The sequence below is a fragment of the Coregonus lavaretus genome, assembly GCF_964263955.1.
Source record: "Coregonus lavaretus genome assembly, chromosome: 17".
NCBI classification, from domain to species: Eukaryota; Metazoa; Chordata; class Actinopteri; order Salmoniformes; family Salmonidae; genus Coregonus; species Coregonus lavaretus.
The window spans coordinates 27,932,297-27,954,642 of NC_140004.1; the positions used below are offsets into that span (position 1 = coordinate 27,932,297).

The 22,346-nt window shown below is 41.2% G+C and overlaps 2 protein-coding genes across 2 annotated transcripts in view; both read right to left on the reverse strand.

Annotated features, from left to right (window-relative positions):
• Positions 1-1,673: 1,673 nt before the first annotated feature.
• LOC311144971 (saxitoxin and tetrodotoxin-binding protein 2-like) lies at positions 1,674-5,466 on the reverse strand. The gene is made up of 6 exons (XM_084181169.1): positions 5,272-5,466; positions 4,332-4,474; positions 4,074-4,138; positions 3,381-3,491; positions 2,795-2,896; positions 1,674-2,206 (listed from the first exon to the last, which is right to left on the reverse strand). Exons 1-6 carry the CDS (start codon positions 5,380-5,382, stop codon positions 2,004-2,006), a joined length of 735 nt encoding a protein of 244 aa, XP_084037295.1. The 5' UTR covers positions 5,383-5,466; the 3' UTR covers positions 1,674-2,003.
• A 4,371-nt stretch (positions 5,467-9,837) lies between these two features.
• The window catches only part of LOC311145119 (single-stranded DNA-binding protein 2), a 98,721-nt gene continuing 86,212 nt past the window's right edge, over positions 9,838-22,346 (reverse strand). Inside the window, exons 10-17 of the mRNA XM_084181311.1 lie at positions 15,164-15,212; positions 14,972-15,007; positions 14,759-14,813; positions 14,134-14,204; positions 13,945-14,023; positions 13,766-13,794; positions 13,422-13,520; positions 9,838-12,371 (exon numbers count right to left, since the gene is read on the reverse strand). Of these exons, the coding sequence (XP_084037437.1) occupies positions 12,342-12,371; positions 13,422-13,520; positions 13,766-13,794; positions 13,945-14,023; positions 14,134-14,204; positions 14,759-14,813; positions 14,972-15,007; positions 15,164-15,212 (448 nt within the window). The 3' untranslated portion in view covers positions 9,838-12,341. The remainder of the gene's footprint in view (positions 12,372-13,421; positions 13,521-13,765; positions 13,795-13,944; positions 14,024-14,133; positions 14,205-14,758; positions 14,814-14,971; positions 15,008-15,163; positions 15,213-22,346) is intronic.

Genomic DNA, 22,346 nt, shown 5'->3' on the forward strand with positions numbered 1-22,346 from the left:
TCTTCCTAGAGCTGGCCAAGAACCCGATGGTCACTCTGACAGAGCTCCAGAGTTCCTCTGTGGAGATGGGCGAACCTTCCAGAAGGACAACCATCTCTGTAGCACTCCACCAATCAGGCCTTTATGTTAGAGTGGCCAGACGGAAGCCACTCCTCAGTAAAAGGCACAAGACAGCCCGCTTGGAGTTTGCCAAAAGGAACCTAAAGGAATCTCAGACCATGAGAAACAAGATTCTCTGGTCTGATGAAACCAAGATTGAACACTTTGGCCTGAATGCCAAGCGTCACGTCTGGAGGAAACCTGACACCATCCCGATGGTGAAGCATGGGGGTGGCAGCATCATGCTGTGGGGATGTTTTTCAGCAGCAGGGACTGGGAGACTAGTCAGGATCGAGGGAAAGATGAGCGGAGAAAGGTACAGAGAGATCCTTGATGAAAACCTGCTCCAGAGTGCTCAGGACCTCAGACTGGGGCGAAGGTTCACCTTCCAACAGGACAACGACCCTAAGCACACAGCCAAGGCAAAGCAGGAGTGGCTTCGGGACAAGTCTCTGAATGTCCTTGAGTGGCCCAGCCAGAGCCCGGACTTGAACCCAATCTAACGTCTATGGAGAGACCTGAAAATAGCTCCCCATCAAACCTGACAGAGCTTGAGAGGATCTGCAGAGAAGAATGGGAGAAACTCCCCAAATACAGGTGTGCTAAGCTTGTAGCGTCATACCCAAGAAGACTTGAGGCTGTAATCGCTGCAAAAGATGCTTCAACAAAGTACAGAGTAAAGGGTCAGAATACTTATGTAAATGTGATATTTCCTGTTTGAAACTGTTTTTGCTTTGTCATTATGGGGTATTGTGTGTAGATTGATGAGGATTATTAGAATAAGGCTGTAACGTAACAAAATGTGGAAAAAGTCAAGGGGTCTGAATACTTTCCAAATGCACTGTATGACAATGTACAGGTAACTGCCAAAATAATGGAAACACTTGAGTAAATGAGGGATATAAAGTATATTGAAAGCAGGTGCTTCCACACAGGTGTGGTTGCGGAGTTAAGTAAGCAATTAAATCCCATCATGCTTAGCGTCATGTATAAAAATGCTGGGCAGGCCATTATTTTGGCTACCATGGCTATGCCCCCATAGGATGACAATGCCCTCATCCACAAGGCACGAGTGGTCACTGAATGGTGTGATGTGCATGAAAATGATGTAAACCATATGCTATTATGGTCTCAGTCACCAGATCTCAACCCAATTGAACACTTATGGGAGATTCTGGAGTGGTGCCTGAGACAGCGTTTTCCACCACCATCAACAAAACACCAAATTATGGAATTTCTCATGGAAGAATGGTGTCGCATCACTCCAATAGAGTTCCAGGCACTCGTAGAATCTATGCCAAGGTGCATTGAAGCTGTTCTGGATCGTGGTGGCCCAACGCCCTATTAAGACGCTTAATGTTGGTGTTTCCTTTATTTTGGCAGTTACCTGTATATTACTATAAAAACGTTTTAGAAATAGTCCATGCATTGTCTCAAAACCGCAGTATTAACATGAATAGTTTACAGTGGCTATGTCTCTACACGTTTCAAGTTAAGTATGAAAGTAGTTGGCGGTTGTCTGATTTCTTAACTCCTCACTAACCTAGACGTGTTCAGGAAGATTTACATTGTATAACCATGTTACATTTTATTCAGATCTTATTACTTCAATGGGAAAAGTTACAAAATTAGTTTGAATGTCTTTATTTAAATGTCTGTTTGAACAGTTATATTTGAACTGTTATCACTGTGTTTATCAAATAAACAGTAAAAAGACATGAAAACAATTCAAGGTAAAACGTTAGCATTTTTTTACATTATATGGTAATATCATCATGTGTATGTAAGACATGATTTAAAGTGAATGAAAGTATGTGTCGTATTTGGTTAGATAGTTCTGGGATCAAAGTTCCACTAAAGGGATGTTTTTGTTGGGCAAAACGGTGAGGATCTGGTTCTCTTGCTCAATCTGTAATCTTCTCTTTCTCTGTAGTCAGATTCTCCTCCATAGTCTCCTCCACCATAGTCTTCTCTTCCTCTGTAGTCTTCTCTGTAGTCGGATTCTCCTCCATAGTCGCCTCCTCCACTGTAGTCTTCTCCACTGTAGTTGGCTTCTCCTCCATTGTATCCTTTTCCACCACCTTCTCCTTGTCATCAGGGCACAGCTCTGAAATACAGAGGGTGTATTGGATGTAAAGATTAGATACAGAGAGATTTTGTGTTGCATGCCTACCACCCCTCAGTGTCACAGAGGAAGTTTATGTCATTGCCATTTCCTGACTCAATTGCATATCCTCTATAATTCAGGCCATACTTGCTCCCAGCTATGTCTCTTTACCACAGGAAAACGAGGCTGCTTTATATGTAGACTACAAAAAGGACATAGCATTTTTATTATGCTTGTGATGTCTCCCCCTTGTGGTTTTGCATGGTTATGACACAGACAGTAGTCCGTCCATGGTGGGTCTGTGATAATGGCCATTGGTCTTTGCATTAATTGCAATTTAGATTTTAAAGGTGCCGAAAACAAGTTGAGCCTGTATATTGCTATGGAACTAGACCCTGACCATGGAATGGCCATCGTTTGTTCCTCTGTCTGCTCAAGATAGTTAGAGAGGTACTTGTGACTGCTCATATGATTTAACCCCTCCTTCCCCTCAAACACACAAGTGACAATTTGGACAAGCTTAACCTTTAATAGATTTTTCAGCATTTATAAAATATAAACAGATGAGGAGCAAAGACAATGGCTGACCTGTTTCTCCATCATAGGTGTGATGTGTCTCTGGGAAGTTCAGGCACTCTGCCTGTTTCTTATAGGTGTCCAGGTATGTGAGATCCATTTTCCCTGACCTTGCTGAAAGAGAGCGAGAGAGAGAACGAGAGAGAAGGGGAGGGAGGCTGGTGAGCTGTCCAAACAGTATGTTGCTTGTGAAATCTTTTAGGGCTGGTAACAGACAACAAAAGGCTCATCTTCCATTAAGTATTTCAAAACATTGCATTGAACTCGCTGGTTACTGAAATAGTGACCCCTTTGACAGAAAGATACTGTTTCAGCACCTTATCGATGTAGGATCAACTTTCACAATGCTCTGCCTGGAGTATAGCCTGCCTACACTGCTACTATTTGTCAACATCAATGAGTGGCGCTCGCTTGGGGCTACCTTCGTACCAGATCTGTATGTGCTTAAACCAACTCTGATAATCATTGTCAGGCCATACATTTTGGTCATGACACTGAACCAACACAGCAGTTAGGAGTTGGTTAAAGCACATCCAGATGGGTCCAGGCTAGTTTGGGAGTGGATTGATTGATTGATTGATTGATTGATTGGACTTACTAAACAGGAGCAGGTATCTGCCAGTGATGTCTCCACTACGAGAGGTGTCTGACCATTGCAGGCAGTCAGGGCAGGTCTCCAGGTACTGACCTTTGTGTTCAGACGAATGAACTGGATCCACAAAATAAAATAAAGGCCTTATTATCCATTATGATTAGGACATTTGGTAACACTTTTTTAGGCATGTTTCAGCTGATTCTTCCAAGAATTCAACACATTTGGTAATTACCTTATACCAAATGGCAGGTTACTTTTTGGTTTCAGTGACTACCAAATAAACTAAAATATAATTATTAGGTCATTATAATGTTGCAAAATTTTTACCATGTCATTTCCAAGTACCTGAAAAATATCTAACTGTAAAATTAAGTGTAACAGGACATTTTCTTTGAATCTTTACAGGCTTATCATCATGACATACAGTGAAGACAACATGGTATAATGATAAGGCACTGGGTACAGTACAATATACACAATAAATAGGCAAGTGGATAAAGCCCCTCTTATTGAGCAGCTAAATTATTTCATCATTAAGATGTAGAGCGCTAGCCCGGTTGCCAAATCTGTGTCTGTTTCTACTTTAGCCAACTCGCGCCTTTGTTGATGTCCTATTTGGCATAGCCGCCAGAGAAGGGTGTTGGCTAAAGCACAGACAGATCTGGCAAGCAGACTAGTAGAGCACAGGTCACTTACTGTGAACTGTGGAGGTTGTGCCGGAGATGGTAGCATTTGTTGCACCCACGACGCATTTGCCATCACTGATTTGATATTTAGGAAAACTTGTTAGCATATACAAGGTGCCAACCTGAGACATTCTCTTTGCTTTCCGAGAAAGGTGAAATGAAATGTCTACCATTGCAGATACTTTCTTAATATTTTTTAAAGCCCATTCCTAACTACAATGACATTTGTTACAGTCCATATTCATATCCACAACCTAACCAGACTTACATGCGGTCTCCCCAACGTAATGTGACTACTTGATGGTCAGATGTAGCCGACAGGTCTATCCAGGAGCTTTTCAGAGTCCCCAAAGCGTTTTGGAAGACTGAATGATCCGCAGACCCCATCACATACACCCATTTGCCATAGATCTACCAGTCACAGACAAGGAAAAATCCATGAGTTTCAAACCATCTTCATTGCAGTATCCTTAACCCAACTTGGACCATTTGAAGTTGAAAAAAACCGATAGGTACACTCTTAGAAAAAAGGGTTCCAAAGAGGTTGTTCGGCTGTCCCCATAGGAGAACCCTTTTTGGTTACAGGTAGAACCCTTTTGGGTTCTTTGTAGAACCCTCTATGAAAAGGGTTCTACATGGAACTCAAAAGGGTTCTTTCTACCTGGAACCAAAAAGGGTTCTTCAAAGGGTTCTCCTAAGGGGACAGCTGAAGAACCCTTTAAGGTTCTAGATAGCACCTTTTGTTGCTGAGAATCTTCCTACGCTGCAGGAAATGCAAATGAGCTTCATGATTTACATAAATTAACTGAAAACCCACACTAACACACAGTTATTGCACTTTTCATGTAGCCTACTTTTGTCCAGCTAATAGCCTAACCACTGATCAAACAACATTATGGACTAAATGTTCAAATCCTGTTGCTGCAGGATTATTTTTCCATGACAATACTGGTCAAATTAAGATCCTAAATCTGTATGTATACTGCACAGCATCTGTCACTGTCCCAAAATAAATAATCACATGCTTTCATTGATTTGCCACAAATAGCTCTTACTTGTAAAATAAATGGCCATGTCTCAAAATGACACCTTATTCCCCAGAGTCTTTGGCTCTGGCCAAAGTAGGTTTTCTGGAGAGGGAGTAGTGTCATCTGCGACATAGTCATTAAGTCCAACAGATCATGTTTAGTACTATGATCACAACTTACCTCAGTATGGTCCTCCAGAACCAGGGGTTTGACCAGTTCTTTACAGACCGGTGCAGATGCAGCACTCAGAAAACCTAGAGCCAGGAGAGCTACAACCAGCTGGACAGACATAGTGAGAGAGAGATGGAGCAGAGACACTTGAGACGATAGTACAGCCAGAGCAGAACACCTCTACTGCTGGGGCATATGCTTCACAGAGGCTTAGACAAAACATTGTTGCATAAGGGGCCATGTGGAGGAGGAAGAGGAGGGGAGGTTTTCAATGCTTGAATGGATAAGTCAAGGCCTAAATCAGCATTCATATCCAGGCTATTCTTATATAACACTGAATGGTTGTCCCCTCCCTGACTGAGTGGACACCATCTATTAGCTAGGGACCAGAACACTCTAAATAGAAACTTCTGTATGGGAATACTGCCCTTGAATGAATTCAAACAAACAGCCTGGATACCAGGTAAATGATGACGACCACAGTCTGGTGAGGTAACTTTTGTTATAACAAGTAACAATGAGCTAAATAATTAATCAAATTATCAATAGGGTGGAGAGTGTGTCTGGATTGGAATAGAACTACTGTAAAAAAAAAAAACATTGCAGGATGAAGAGGGAGGAAGCCATTGGTTTGGTGTATGTGCACATGGATTTCTTTGCACATGAGGCCTACACTTTCTCATGGGTTACCTGGCAACCAACTGCCTTGGTCCCAAAAAAAATAGCTTTTCTTTGGAGTGTTTTATTGTGGCCTTTTGTCTCATTTGGCACACAGATGTAACAATGTGCTGACTCCTAGGAACCAATACATTAATTCAGGGTGAGGCTACATGGAGACTGAAACAGGTAGCAATTTAAATAGATTTTAATAAAAGATGACCCAGATTATGTGGCTGAAATAGCCTAATCCACTCATTTGAATGGGGTATCTCCGACATTGCTCGTCCTAATATATATCTATATATTTTTTTTTACTTTAAGATTTGTGTGTATTGTTAGATATTACTGCACTGTTGGAGCTAGGAACACAAGTATTTCGCTACACCCGCAATAACATCAGCTAAATATGTGTATGCGACCAATACAATTTTATTTTATTTGAAAAAGCCTATTAACTTGTCGACAAGTTAACAAATTACAGTGCCTTCAGAAAGTATTCACCTCCCTTGACTTTTTCCACATTTTGTGGTGTTACAGCCTGAATTTAAAATTGATTAAATTGAGATTTTGTGTCACTGGCCTACACAAAATCCCCTATTAATGTCGAATTGGAATTATGTTTAAAGACATTTTTCCAAATTAATAAAAAATGAAAAGCCAAAATAATTTCAGTAGTAAAAATGTGCTTAACACGTCACATAATAAGGTGCATGGACTCACTCTGTGTGCAATAATAGTGTTTAATATGATTTTTTAATGACTACCTCATCTCTGTACCCTACACATACAATTATCTGTAAGGTCCTTCAGTCGAGCAGTGAATTTCAAACACAGACTCAACTAAAAAGACCAGGGAGGTTTTCCAATGCCCCGCAAAAGAGGGCACATATTGGTAGATGGGTCAAAATAAAAAATGCAGACATTGAATATCCCTTTGAGCATGCAGAAGTTATTAATTGCACTTTGGATGGTGTATCAATACACCCAGTCATTACAAAGATACAGGCGTCCTTCCTAACTCAGTTGCCGGAGAGGAAGAAAACCGCTCAGGCCAATGGTGACTTTAAAATAGTTACAGAGTTTAATGACTGTGATAGGAGAAAACTGAGAAAGGATCAACAACATTGTAGTTACTCCACAATATTAACCTAAACGACAGAGTGAAAAGAAGGAAGCCTGTACACAATGAAAATATTCCAAAACATGCATCCTGTTTGCAATAAGGAACTAAAGTAAAATGGCGAAGAAATTAACTTTATGTCCTGAAAACAAAGTGTTATGTTTGGGGCAAATCCAACACAACACATAACTGAGTACCACTCTCCATATCTTCAAGCATGGTGGTGGCTGCATCATGTTATGGGTGTGCTTGTCATTGGCAAGGACTAGGGAGTTTTCTTTTTGGGATAAAAAGAAACGGAATAGAGCTAAGCACAGGAAAAATCTTAGAGGAAAAGCTGGTTCAGTCTGCTTTTCCAACAGACACTGGGAGACAAATGCACCAGGACAATAACCTAAAACACAAGGCCAAATATACACTGGAGTTGTTTACCAAGACGACGTTGAATGTTGCTGAGTGGCCTACTTAAAGTTTTGACTTAAATCGTCTTGAAAATGTATGGGAAGACTTGATCATGTCTGGCTAGCAATGATCAACAACCAACTTGACAAAGCTTGAAGAATTTTTAAAATAATAATGTGCAAATATTGTACAATCCAGGTGTGCTTACCCCAGAAAGACTCACAGCTGTAATCGCTGCCAAAGGTGATTCTAACATGTATTGACTCAGGGGTGTGAATACTTATGGAATTTCATTTGCAATAAATTTGCTAACATTTCTAAAACATGTTTTCACTTTGTTATTATGGGTGAGGAAAAACATATATTTAATCCATTTTGAATTCAGGCTGTAACACAACAAAATGTGGAATAAGTCAAGGGGTATGAATACTTTCTGAAGGCACTGTACGTACATGTTGGATTGTTACTCATCCATGGATTCACGTCTCCAACTAAACCAAAAATAAAAGTTAAAGAATAGGATTAAGCCAGTGGCTCAAATGAAACTATCCAAGCATTAGATATCCTTTAAATTGTAATATTTGTCTGCGTTGTCAACCAAACACAATTCAATAATAATTTTGTAATACAGTAAATAGCCTAAAGTTAAGGCTATTTTACAAACTAATGTAACAGTATTTATTCAATCTTAAAATGAGTAACACATCCATGGCCACATTTTGCATGTTCAAGATAGCATGCAAAGGTCGCAGGTCTGTGTAGATCTTCACAATTGCTAAAATAATCTGCGCAGAATCTTGAACAGCATTGATCACTTGCACTATGTACTTTTAATATAATCTTAACTGCAATCCATGTCTTTGGTTGTGCTATTAGATGAAGCACAGTGAAACACATTAAGTTGCTGTATAAATACAAAATATCTGACATACACTGAACAAAAATATAAACGCAACATGCAACAATTTCAAAGATTTTACTGAGTTACAGTTCATATAAGGAAATCAGTAAATTTAAATACATTCATTAGGCCCTAATCTATGGATTTCACATGACTGGGAATACAGATATGCATCTGTTGGTCACAGATACTGTACCTTTAAAAAAGTTCAGGGCGTGGATCAGAAAACCAGTCAGTATCTGGTGTGACCACCATTTGTCTTATGCAGAACGACATATCCTTCGCATAGAGTTGATCAGGCTGTTGATTGTGGCCTGTGGAATGTTGTCCCACTCCTCTTCAATTGTTGTGTGAAGTTGCTGGATATTGGCGGGAACTGGAACACGCTGTTGTACACTTCAATCCAGAGCATCCCAAACATGCTCAATGGGTGACGTCTGGTGAGTATGAAGGCCATGGAAGAACTGGGACATTTTCAGCTTCCAGGAATTGTGTACAGATCCTTGCGACATGGGGCTGTGCATTATCATGCTGAAACATGAGGTTATGGCAGCGGATTAATGGCACGACAATAGGCCTCACGATCTCGTCACGGTATCTCTTTGCATTCAAATTGCCATCAATAAAATGCAATTGTGTTCGTTGTCCATAGTTTATGCCTGCCCATACCATAACCCCGCCACCATGGGGCACTCTGTTCACAACGCTGACATCAGCAAACCGCTCGCCCACACGACGCCATACATGTGGTCTGCGGTTGTGAGGCCGGTTGGACGTACTGCCAAATTCTCTAAAACAACGTTGGAGGAGGCTAATGGTAGAGAAATTAACATTCAATTATCTGGCAACCGCTCTGGTGGACATTCCTGCAGTCAGCATGCCAATTGCCCACTCCCTCAAAACTTGAGACATCTGTGGCATTGTGTTGTGTGACAAAACTGCACATTTTAGTGGCCTTTTATTGTCCCCCGCACAAGGTGCACCTGTGTAATGATCATGCTGTTTAATCAGCTTCTTGATATGCCACACCTGTCAGATGGACGGATTATCTTGGCAAAGGAGAAATGCTAACTAACAGGGATGTGAACAAATTTGTGCACAACATTTGAGAGAAATAAGCTTTTTGTGCATATGGAAAATCTCTGGGATCTTTTATTTCAGCTCATGAAAAATGGGACTAAAACTTTACATGTTGCATTTATATTTTTGTTCAGTGTAGTATTCCCATTTGAACTTTGTTGTGCTTTTAAATGCTTGAAAGCGCAGTAATAACACATTTAGATGACAACTAAACCACAAATCTGACATTGTTTTTCCATTGTAATTTGGTTGTGTTTTAGATGATTAAGAGCATAGTGATAGCACATTGGGAATTCAACAAACTTCTGGAGTGGGTCAACCAAATATTACCCACATTTCCACGTTGAAATGATGTGGTGTCCCCAGTGGGCATAGCCTACACAAACACATACAGACAAGGAATCAACATTTTGAATGAGAGAAGATAAGCTTTATACCAGCATATTCAAAACCCATGTAGTACTTATATTTCTATGTATTTACAAAACATAACACAAGGTAAAAGAAAAAAGAAGAAAGAAAATGAACACATCAAAAATGGAAACAAACATAACCAAACATTTGGAATAACATTTTTGGAAAGTTCAAATTTACAAATGTATCTTTCAGTATTTACATTTGTGACTTCGAACTAACATGAAAACAAAAGCCTCTGTACTGGTGTCCTCTAGTTCATCATCCCCTCTCTCTTTCTTTCTCTCTTTCTGTCCATTTGTAAGATAAAATACATAAAACGTAGAGGAGATAGATTTGTGAGCTTTACAGGTAGACGTATGGGAGGGAGTAGTAAATCCACTTCTAAATAATATCATAATAATCTAACATGGACTAATGATTAGGTTTAAAACAATACAAAATACACCTACTGTATTTCACCTCCACACAAACTCTCCAAAATACATTAAGATCACAGTTTGTCCGGATGACAATAATAAATTAAGAGAATGATTTAACTGCATGTTTTTAAAGGCCCAATGCAGTCAAAAACTAGATTTTAAATTGATTTTAATTTGAAAACAATCAAAGTAAGGTACTTAATTGTTACCCAGAAATGATTTGATATTGAGATAAAAACGACTGCATTGGACCTTCACACAAAACCCTCTCCAACCATTGTCAACCATTGCTGCAGTTTCTGTCTTCCTTTTTCATTCAATCTAAATAATTGTTTATATTTGTAAAGCGCTTTTCATTATACAGAGTAATCTAAAAGTGCATAAAATAAAAAATATAAAACCAAATGGACACAACTAGACAGGGCAACTGACACAAAGAACACAGCTAACACTACAAGGGACAAGGACACCAAGGAGCACAGCTATCAACAGAAAGCCTTCCTAAAGTGAAAGGTCTTTAGGCCCGTTTTAAAGGAGCCCAGAGTCTGTGGTGCCTTCAGGTGGTCATGGAGGCATTCCAGAGTCTGGGGGGTGGTCAAGCTGAAAGCCTGATCCCCCAAGGAACGGAGCTTGGTCCTGGGGGCGTGGAGGAGCAGGCTATCGCTTGACCTGATGGTGCGGGTGGGGTTATGGAGGGAGAACAGTTCTTTGAAATAAGCAGGAGGGTTTTGAATTCAATCCGGAATGAGATGGGGAGCCAGTGCAGAGATGCCAGGATGGGGTGATGGTGTTTCCGCACTCTCATCAGGATCCTGGCAGCGCTGCCAGGGATCCTGATGAAGAGTGTGTTGCAGTAGTCCAGCCTTGAGGAGATAATGGCATGGACAAGCTTTTCTGCGTCAGACTGAGTGAGGGTAGGACGCAGTTTGACAATGTTATTGAGGTGATAGAATGATGCTTGGCTTTACACAATTGTTTGATCTGGCTGTCAAAGGTCTGGGAGGAATCAAGCTTTACACCCAGATTGGAAACTGAGGGGGAGAGAGGGATGTTCTGTCCTGCAGTGGTGAGGTGTGTTATTGGTGAGTGAAGGACCTGGTGGGGGGTGCCAACAAGTAGGGCCTCGGTTTTGCTTCTGTTCAGTTGAAGGAAGTTTTGCTTTATCCATGTCCCTATCTCCTCAAGGCAGGTGTTCCAAAAAAATCTACAGTTTTGCATTAATTGAATAATCATAACAGACATTGCATCATTTTGACAAGGCAGAAAACCAACCACTTTAATTCTCTCTTCTCTCTATGTCAGATGTGTAATCGTTAGATTGGTGAATCTCTATTTGTTTTGTAGGTGTTGATGCTCGTGGTCAAGACATAGATATAAGAATGATATCTGCATTTATGTCTCATATCTAATTCACTATTTTATCTCCCTCTCTCTGTGCAGTCAACATAGCACATCAAATCCAAGTGTATGGAGGTGAAATTAAAATAAGAGCTCTTGGTGAATGTTCACTGTGGGACCAAAATCTCAAATCACTGAAGCTGTTGCCCAGTTCCACATAGGCTTTATCTCAGGTTGTTGTGTATCCAATGCCATCTCAATATAATTAATCCAAATTATAGACGGTGGTTGCCATAATGTCCATCAAATCTCAAAACATATAACGACTGCATGTGGGGAGACAGGCCAGAAAGCTATCCTCTCGGATTTCTTTACACTTGAGGGTTTTCAGTTTCTTTTCCACAAGATGGTGGATCATGGTACATATGTCTGTGTTAGCAGACTTAGCACAACTGAGAGTGTGCAGTGACATACATTTATAAATATTCAGAGATGTTTTATTTAGGTTCCTTTATACAGTCTCTGATGGTAGGTGTTGATGAACGAAGCAGACGGTCACAAATGTAAAATGGAGAGGACACAGAAGAAAAGAAGAGACCAAACACAGATAGAGAGAGGCCAGTGTCCACTGTCCTGGTAGGGATATCACAGAGAGGAAGAGCCACTGAGCTTAGATGACATCACATCCTGTCTCTGTGTTTTCCACCAATCCACACCACTAACTGACCAGCTGGTGGAGCCTTCACACACTCATGGTCATGTTTGGAGAATACTGCAGAGAGAAACAGAGAGAGAGACATGGAAATATGATCAATACATAATAATTTGGTGTGTTCTTATATTTGTCATATTTCACACATGTACAAGTGTGTATTAATACGCATTTGTGAATTGGAAATGTGTTATTTGCATATCCCAACTCTCCCTGAGACACCCTCAGAGATTGGGGTCCATTTAGGGTTAAGTGCCTTGCTGAAGGGCACATCGAGAGATTTTTCACCTTGTTGGCTCTGAGATTCGAACTAGCAACCTTTCGGTTACTGTTCCAACGCACTAACCGCCAGGCTAACTGCTGCCAAACGCACATCCATACTCCTATGAAGCAAAACACAAATAATGTATCGACTTCACTTCACTTCCACGGTTTGTAAAGTTCAGACAACTGCTTGATGATTGCCCATTGGACCAGGTGTGAATGTTCTTGGGGCCTAACCTACCCAACCAGTTTAAATACAATGGGAGATCCTGTTGATGGCCCATTAGCAGGCAGTTAAATATGGTAAGTTGAGAGCCAATGAGAGGGTTTTGTGCCTGCAGGAGTAGTATGTATGATCTTTTACATAATAGTGTAGGTTAACAGCAAGGATAAACCGATATCACAAGATGCCTTGCTCATATCGATATCAAAGGATATCGATATCATACCGAATTATTGATATTGGTGCCCACCACCAATGTGAACAAATAGGGCACACACACTGAAATGCCCCTACACATACCTGAGGTGGTTGGTGAAACATTGTGTTGGTATGTATTGGAGAACTTCAGTGTTTAGGCCATTATTTTTATGTATTATCAACACTATACACTAACAGTATATAATTTGTAGGCTTTAGTGAAAGTTGGTAAAAAATTATAATCTTTAGGCCTACTGCTAGAAAATGTACCTATAGGCCTAATTTAATTTGTCGCTGGCACTTTGAATAACCTCTTACAGTTAATCAGTCAGAGTTATACAAAACAGTCTTCATCATACAGATATTCTACCAATAACATGTGTCAGTGAGCAGCCATTTGAGTGAGGGTGTGGGTATGAACTCACGCTCTCGTTCTGAAAGGGGTTGAGGAAGTTGCCACCCATCTCTCCATCCTCTCTGGGGGTCCCCGGCTGGTTACTCAGACTCAGGTTACCAGGAGAGTTCTGATCAGGACCAACCACAAAACACAGAAATATCATGTATCAAATATCTATACATACCATACCATACCATACTATATAGGGCAGATGAACAATTAACGGTAGTACCAATATTTCAACCACATACAAATACAGGCTAATCACTACAACGTGTTGTGAAACACTTAATTCTGTCTGAAAATTGATTGACAGATATGACTGATTTGCTGGTGACTGATGGTTTGGGTTGAGTTGGACTCTTCTCTTACCTTAGGGAGGCTGTCCATGTCTCCAGACCCTGGTTGTTTGAGAGACAGAAGGTGACAAAAATTAGAAGGACATTACTATACAGTCCAGCAAACACATAAACTTGCTCTTCACAAGACTAGTATAGTGAGTTAAGAACAAGCTCAAAGCGTATGTGCGTGTGTATGTTTGTAAGTGTTACCTAGCGACCCGTTCATGTGATGTGGCTCCATTCCTGCCATCCCTCCCATTGGACCGTCTGCACCTGGACCCATTGGGAACTTAGCACCAAACACAAGCACACAGTTAAACACAGTTGAATACACACACAGAAACACGCATGCCGCGCACACGCACACACACAGAGATAATAATGAATGAGTTGTCTTACATTTGGTCTGTTTCCACCAGGAGGGACTGTGTTGATCAGGGTGTACATGTTGTCACCAGAGTTAGTTGAGTCTGACAGGAAACAATGGGAAGCAGACCCATAGGTGCAATAATAACCGCTCAAAAAACATAAGAACCATTACATACAGTTTACTGTACATATGTATACACTCACACACACGCATACACACACGCATACACACACACGCATGGATAAGAGCGTCTGCTAAATGACTAAAATGTAGAAACTTTAACATACTACTGGCCAAATTGGCAACTGACTTCAGGTAAAGCATTACGTTACACATTAGGCCAGATATAAACAGCTAAATAGTTTCACGGACCAAATGGCTTAAGTCAGTTTGTAACATTGTGAATGTATCCCTGTCCTTGTAACCCCACACACACATCCATTGTGCCACACTCAGGTCAAGGCCTAGGGACGCCAGATACCATAGACCTACGCAGTGCAAAGATTCAAATACAAGAAGATCCAATGATGCCTTAGGTGAGTAAATATGACTTAGCTCTGTCTAAATCGTAGATATCAACGTGACGTCAATTGCGTTTCCCCTCCCGGTCAGCAACTAACAAGACTCAAACACACACACAAACACACACACTACCTGCTGGGCTGGGCATTATTGGAGTACCAGGTGGCCCCCCTCCTCCTGGCGGACCCTAAAATGAGAGTTGATAATGGGGAGATGAATGCCTCTGATACATCACAGCTACAACACACCAACAATACAATGCTCTTAATAGCTATAAACACAATACTCCCTATACTGCCCTGTAACTAACAGGCAAATACAGACAACCAACTTCCAGTCACATACCACATAACTCCCTGGAGACGCAGAGGAGTAGGGGATCTATAGACAGAGAGGGGGTGGGAGAGAGAGAAGAAAATTTTTCTTTATTCAAACCCTCTCTGCGAGAAATGTATGGACATTTATTGTTTTATTGTAATAATGGTGTATTTAGGTATCTGTCTTGGTGGTTGTGTTATACTGTTTTTCTTTACTCACCGAGTTGGCGTTTGGAGGATTTGGCCAAGGTCTACCCCCACCAGGGCCCCTAGAATACACGTCCACACACACACACTCACACTTTAGTTTTTGAACACGTCATAAACCATGGCAAAACATTTTTAGAATGACAGGAAATTAGCTGTAAAACTGCACATTTTCTCTCAGCAGGAAATCTGCTTTAAAAATACAAAATTCTCTCAGCCTCATTGCAAAATGTGTAGAATATTATGAGATTATCTATAAAACTGCATATTTTTCTCTCTGCCCCACGGCAATACAGTGCCTTCAGAAAGTATTCCCAGCCTTTGACTTTTTCCACATTTTGTTGTGTTACAGCCTGAATTTAAAATGGTTTAAATTGAGATTTTGTGTCACTGGCCTACACACAATACCCCATAATGTCAAAGTGGAATTATGTTTTTGGAAAAATGAAAAGCTGAAATGTCTTGAGCCAATAAGTATTCAATCCCTTTGTTATGACAAGTCTAAATAAATTCAGGAGTAAAAATGTGCTTAACAAGTCACATAATAAGTTGCATGGACTCACTCTGTGTGCAGTAATAGTGTTTAACATTATATTTTTATGACTACCTCATATCTGTACCCCACACATACAATTATCTGTAAGGTCCTTCAGTCGAGCAGTGAATTTCAAACACAGACTCAACTACAAAGACCAGGGAAGTTTTCCAATGCAATGAGGGGTACCCATTGGTAGATGGGTAAAAAATTTAAAACGCAGACATTGAATATCCCTTTGAGCATGGTGAATTTATGAATTACACTTTGGATGGTGTATCAATACACCCAGACACTACAAAGATACAGTCGTCCTTCCTAACCACTCAGGGATTTCACCATGAGGCCAATGGTGACTTTAAAACAGTTAGTGTTTAATGGCTGTGATAGGAGAAAACTGAGGATGGATCAACAACATTTTAGTTACTCCTTAATACTAACCTAAATGACAGAGTGAAAAGAAGGAAGCCTGTACAGAATACAAATATTCCAAAACATGCATCTTGTTTGCAACAAGGCACTAAAGTAAAACTCCCCAAAAAATTGGCTAAGAAATTAACTTTACATCCTGAATGCAAAGCCTTATGTTTGGGGCAAATCCAACACAACACATCACTGAGTACCACTCTTTATATTTTCAAGCATGGTGGTGGCTGCATCATGTTATGGGTATGCTCGTCATCGGCAAAGACTAGGGAGCTTTGTAGGATAAAAAGAAACGGAATAGAGCTAAGCATAGCAAAAATCCTAGAGGAAAACTGGTTCAGTCTGCTTTCCAAAAGACACTGGGAGACAAATTAACCTTTCAGCAGGACAATAACCTAAAACACAAGGCCAAATACACTGAGTGTACACAACATTAAGAACACCTGCTCTTTTTTATTTGTATTTATTTATTATTTCACCTTTATTTAACCAGGTAAGCCAGTTGAGAACAAGTTCTCATTTACAACTGCGACCTGGCCAAGATAAAGCAAAGCAGTGCGATAAAAACAACAACACAGAGTTATATATGGGGTAAACAAAACATAAAGTCAAAAATACAACAGAAAATATATATACAGTGTGTGCGAATGTAGTAAGTTATGGAGGTAAGGCAATAAATATGCCATAGTGCAAAATAGTTACAATTTCGTATTAACACTGGAATGATAGATGTGCAAAAGATGATGTGCAAATAGAGATACTGGGGTGGAAATTAGCAAAATAAATAACAATATGGGGATGAGGTAGTTGGGTGGGCTAATTTCAGAATGGCTGTGTACAGGTGCAGTGATCGGTAAACTGCTCTGACAACTGACGCTTAAAGTTAGTGAGGGAGATAAGAGTCTCCAGCTTCAGAGATTTTTGCAGTTAGTTCCAGTCATTGGCAGCAGAGAACTGGAAGGAATGGCGGCCAAAGGAGGTGTTGGCTTTGGGGATGACCAGCAAGATATAACTGCTGGAGCACAGACTGCGGGTGGGTGTTGCTATGGTGACCAGTGAGCTAAGATAAGACAGGGATTTGCCTAGCAGTGATTTATAGATGACCTGGAGCCAGTGGGTTTGGCGACGAATATGTAGTGAGGGCCAGCCAACAAGAGCGTACAGGTCACAATGGTGGGTAGTATATGGGGCTTTGGTGACAAAACGGATGGCACTGTGATAGACTACATCCAATTTGCTGAGTAGAGGGTTGGAGGCTATTTTGTAAATTACATCGCCAAAGTCAAGGATTGGTAGGATAGTCAGTTTTACGAGGGCATGTTTGGCAGCATGAGTGAAGGAGGCTTTGTTGCGAAATAGGAAGCCGATTCTAGATCTAACTTTTGATTGGAGATGCTTAATGTGAGTCTGGAAGGAGAGTTTACAGTCTAACCAGACACCTAGGTATTTGTAGTTGTCCACATACTCTAGGTCAGACCCGCCGAGAGTAGTGATTCTAGTCGGGCGGGCGGGTGCAAGCAGCGTTCGGTTGAAGAGCATGCATTTAGTTTTACTAGTGTTTAAGAGCAGTTGGAGGCTACGGAAGGAGTGTTGTATGGCGTTGAAGCTCGTTTGGAGGTTTGTTAACACAGTGTCCAATGAAGGGCCAGATGTATACAAAATGGTGTCGTCCACATAGAGGTGGATCCGAGCGTCACCAGCAGCAAGAGCGACATCATTGATATACACAGAGAATAGAGTCGGCCCGAGAATTGAACCCTGTGGTACCCCCATAGAGACGGCCAGAGGTCCAGACAACAGGCCCTCCGATTTGACACATTGAACTCTATCTGAGAAGTAGTTGGTGAACCAGGCGAGGCAGTGATTAGAGAAACCAAGGCTATTTAGTCTGCCAATAAGAATGCGGTGGTTGACAGAGTCGAAAGCCTTGGCCAGGTCGATGAAGACGGCTGCGCAGTACTGTCTTTTATCGATCGCGGTTATAATATCGTTTAGGACCTTGAGCGTGGCTGAGGTGCACCCATGACCATCTCGGAAACCGGATTGCATAGCGGAGAAGGTACGGTGGGATTCGAAATGGTCGGTGATCTGTTTGTTAACTTGGCATTCAAATACTTTCGAAAGGCAGGGCAAGATGGATATAGGTCTGTAACAGTTTGGATCTAGAGTGTCACCCCCTTTGAAGAGGGGGATGACCGCGGCAGCTTTCCAATCTCTGGGGATCTCAGACGTTACGAAAGAGAGGTTGAACAGGCTAGTAATAGGCGTTGCGACAATTTTGGCGGCTAATTTTAGAAAGAAAGGGTCCAGATTGTCTAGCCCAGCTGATTTGTAGGGGTCCAGATTTTGCAGCTCTTTCAGAACATCAGCTGTCTGAATTTGTGTGAAGGAGAAGCGGGGGGGGGCATGGGCAAGTTGCAGCGGAGGGTGCAGAGCTGGTGGCTGGGGTAGTGGTAGCCAGGTGGAAAGCATGGCCAGCCGTAGCAAAATGCTTGTTGAAATTCTCGATTATTGTAGATTTATCGGTGGTGACAGTGTTTCCTAGCCTCAGTGCAGTGGGCATCCAGGCTCTGTCGCAGCCGGCCGCGACCGGGAGACTCATGGGCGGCGCACAATTGGCCCAGCGTCGTCCAGGGTAGGGGAAGGAATGGCCGGCAGGGATGTAGCTCAGTTGATAGAGCATGGCGTTTGCAATGCCAGGGTTGTGGGTTCAATTCCCACGGGGGGCCAGTATAAAAAAAAAAAATGTATTCACTAACTGTAAGTCGCTCTGGATAAGAGCGTCTGCTAAATGACGTAAATGTAATGTAAATGAGGTGCTCTTATTTTCCATGGACTTTACAGTGTCCCAAAACTTTTTGGAGTTAGTGCTACAGGATGCAAATTTCTGTTTGAAAAAGCTAGCCTTTGCTTTCCTAACTGATTGTGTATATTGGTTACTGACTTTCCTAAAAAAGTTGCATATCGCGGGGGCTGTTCGACGCTAATGCAGTACGCCACAGGATGTTTTTGTGCTGGTCAAGGGCAGTCAAGTCTGAGGAGAACCAGGGGCTATATCTGTGACATAGACTGACCAGGTGAATCCAGGTGAAAGCTATGATCCCTTATTGATGTCACTTGTTAAATTCACTTTAATCAGTGTAGATGAAGGGGAGGAGACAGGTTAAAGAAGGATTTTTGCGCCTTGAGGCAATTGAGACATGGATTGTGTATGTGTGCCATTCAGAGGGTGAATGGGCAAGACAAAATATTTAAGTGCCTTTGAATGGGGTATGGTAGAAAGTGCCAGGCGCACCGGTTTGTGTCAAGAACTGTACCGCTGCTGGGTTTTTCAAGCTCAACAATTTCCTGTGTGTATCAAGAATGGTCCACCACCCAAAGGACATCAAGCCAACTTGACACAGCTGTGGGAAGCATTGGAGTCAACATCGGCCAGCATCCCTGTGGAATGCTTTCGACACCTTGTGAGGGCAAAAGGGGGGTTGCAACTCAATGTTAGGAAGGTGTTCTTAATGGTTTGTACACTCAGTGTGTACACTGGAGTTGCTTACCAAGATGACATTGAATGTTCCTGAGTGGCCTAGTTACAGTTTTAACTTAAATCGGCTTGAAAATCTATGGCAAGACTTGAAAATGGCTGTGTAGCAATGATCAACAACCAACTTGACAGAGCTTGAAGAATTTTAAAAGAATAATGTGAAAATATTGTACAATCCAGGTGTGCAAAACTCTTAGAGACTTACCCAGAAAGACTCACAGCTGTAATCACCGCCCAAGGTGATTCTAACATGTGTTGACTCAGGGGTGTAAATACTTATGTTAATTAGATATTTCTGTATTTCATTTTCAATACATTTGCACAAATTTCTAAAAACATGTTTTCACTTTGTCATTATGGGGTATTGTGTATAGATGGGTGAGAGATATTTTGAATTCAGGCTGTAACACAACAAAATGTGGAATAGGTCAAGGGGTATGAATACTTGACTTTTTCCACATTTTGTTAGGTTACAGCCTTATTCAAAAATTGATAAAATAATTTTTTACCCCTCATCAGTCTACACACAATACCCATAATGACAAAGAAAAAACAGGTTTGTAGAATTTGTTGCCCAAAAAAATAAAAAATAAATGGAAATATAACATTTACATAAGTATTCAGACCCTTTACTCAGGTGAAGCACCTTTGGCAGTGATTACAGCCTCAAGTCTTCTTGGGTATGACGCTACAAGCTTGGCACACCTGTATTTGGGGAGTTTCTCCAATTCTTCTCTGCAGATCCCCTCAAGCTCTGTCAGGTTGGATGGGGAGTGTTGCTGCAAGCTATTTTCAGGTCTCTCCAGGGATGTTCGATCGGGTCAAGTCTGGGCTCTGGCTGGGCCACTCAAGGACATTCAGAGACTTGTCCCGAAGCCACTCCTGCGTTGTTTTGGCTGTGTGTTTAGGGTAGTTGTCCTGTTGAAAGTGAACCTTCGCCCCAGTTTGAGGTCCTGAGCGCCCTGGAGCATGTTTTCATCAAGGATCTCTCTGTACTTTGCTCCGTTCATCTTTGCCTCGATCCTGACTAGTCTCCCAGTCCCTGCTGCTGAAAACATCCCCACAGCGGGCTGTCATGTGCCTTTTACTGAGGAGTGGCTTCTGTCTGGCCACTCTACCATAAAGGCCTAATTGGTGGAGTGCTGCAGAGATGGTTGTCCTTCAGAAGGTTCTCCCATCTCCACAGAGGAACTCTAGAGCTCAGTCAGAGTGACCTCCCTGACCAAGGCCCTTCTCCCCTGATTGCTCAGTTTGGCCGGGTGGCCAGCTCTAAGAAGTGTCTTGGTGGTTCCAAACTTCTTCCATTTAAGAATGATGGAGGCCACTGTGTTCTTGGGGACCTTCAATGCTGCAGAAATGTTTTGGTACCCTTCCCCAGATCTGTGCCTCGACACAATCCTGTCTCTGAGCTCTACGGACAATTCCTTCAACCTCATGGCTTGGTTTTTGCTCTGACATGCACTGTCAACTGTGGGATCTTATATAGACAGGTGTGTGCCTTTCCAAATCATGTCCAATCAATTGAATTTACCATAGGTAAAACATCTCAACGATGATCAATGGAAACAGGATGCACCTCAGCTCAATTTTGAGTCTCATAGCAAAGGGTCTGAATACTTATGTAAATAAGGCATTTCTGTAGTTTTTTTCAATACATTTGCAAAAATGTCAAAAAACCTGTTTTTGTTTTGTCATTATGGGGTATTGTGTGTAGATTGCTGAAGAAATTGTTTTATTTAATCCATTTTAGAATAAGGCTGTAACGTAACAAAATGTGGAAAAAGTCAAGGGGTCTGAATACTTTCGAAGGCACTGTATTTTTATTGTATTTTTTTTTGCAGGAAATTAGCTTTAAAACAGCAACATTTTCTCTCATCTTCATGGTAAAATGTGTTGAATAGCATGAGATTAGCTATAAAACTGCAAATTTTTCTATTTGCCCCATGAGAAAATGTGTAGAATTGTAGGATAATATATATATATATATATAATTATATACACATATATATACAGCTGCGGAAAAAATTAAGAGACCACTGCAAAATTATCAGTTTCTCTGGTTTTACTATTTATAGGTATGTGTTTGAGTAAAAATAACATTATTGTTTTATTCTATAAACTACTGACAACATTTCTCCCCAATTCAAAATAAAAATATTGTCATTTAGAGCATTTATTTGCAGAATAACAAAAAAAGATGCAGTGTTGTCAGACCTCGAATAATGCAAAGAAAATAAGTTAATGTTCATTTTTAAACAACACAATAGTAATGTTTTAACTTAGGAAGAGTTCAGAAATGAATATTTGGTGGAATAACCCTGATTTTCAATCACAGCTTTCATGCGTCTTGGCATGCTCTCCACCAGTCTTTCACATTGATGTTGGGTGACTTTATGCCACTCCTGGCGCAAAAATTCAAGCAGCTCGACTTTGTTTAATGGCTTGTGACCATCCATCTTCCTCTTGATCACATTCCAGAAGTGTTCAATGTGGTTCAGGTCTGGAGATTGGGCTGGCCATGACAGGGTCTTGATCTGGTGGTCCTCCATCCACACCTTGATTGACCTGGCTGTGTGGCATGGCGCATTGTCCTGCTGGAAAAACCAATCCTCAGAGTTGGGGAACAATGTCAGAGCAAAAGGAAGCACATTTTCTTCCAGGACAACCTTGTACGTGGCTTGATTCATGCGTCCTTCA

Excerpts from the sequence above, each read along its gene's own strand:
- LOC311144971 (XM_084181169.1), bottom strand. The coding sequence starts at position 5,382 with ATGTCTGTCCAGCTGGTTGTAGCTCTCCTGGCTCTAGGTTTTCTGAGT. Across the intron at positions 4,139-4,331 it reads TTACGTTGGGGAGACCGCAT|TGATGGCAAATGCGTCGTGG; the intron begins GTAAGTCTGGTT and ends ATATCAAATCAG. Across the intron at positions 3,492-4,073 it reads CACAACCTCCACAGTTCACA|TTCATTCGTCTGAACACAAA; the intron begins GTAAGTGACCTG and ends TTGTGGATCCAG.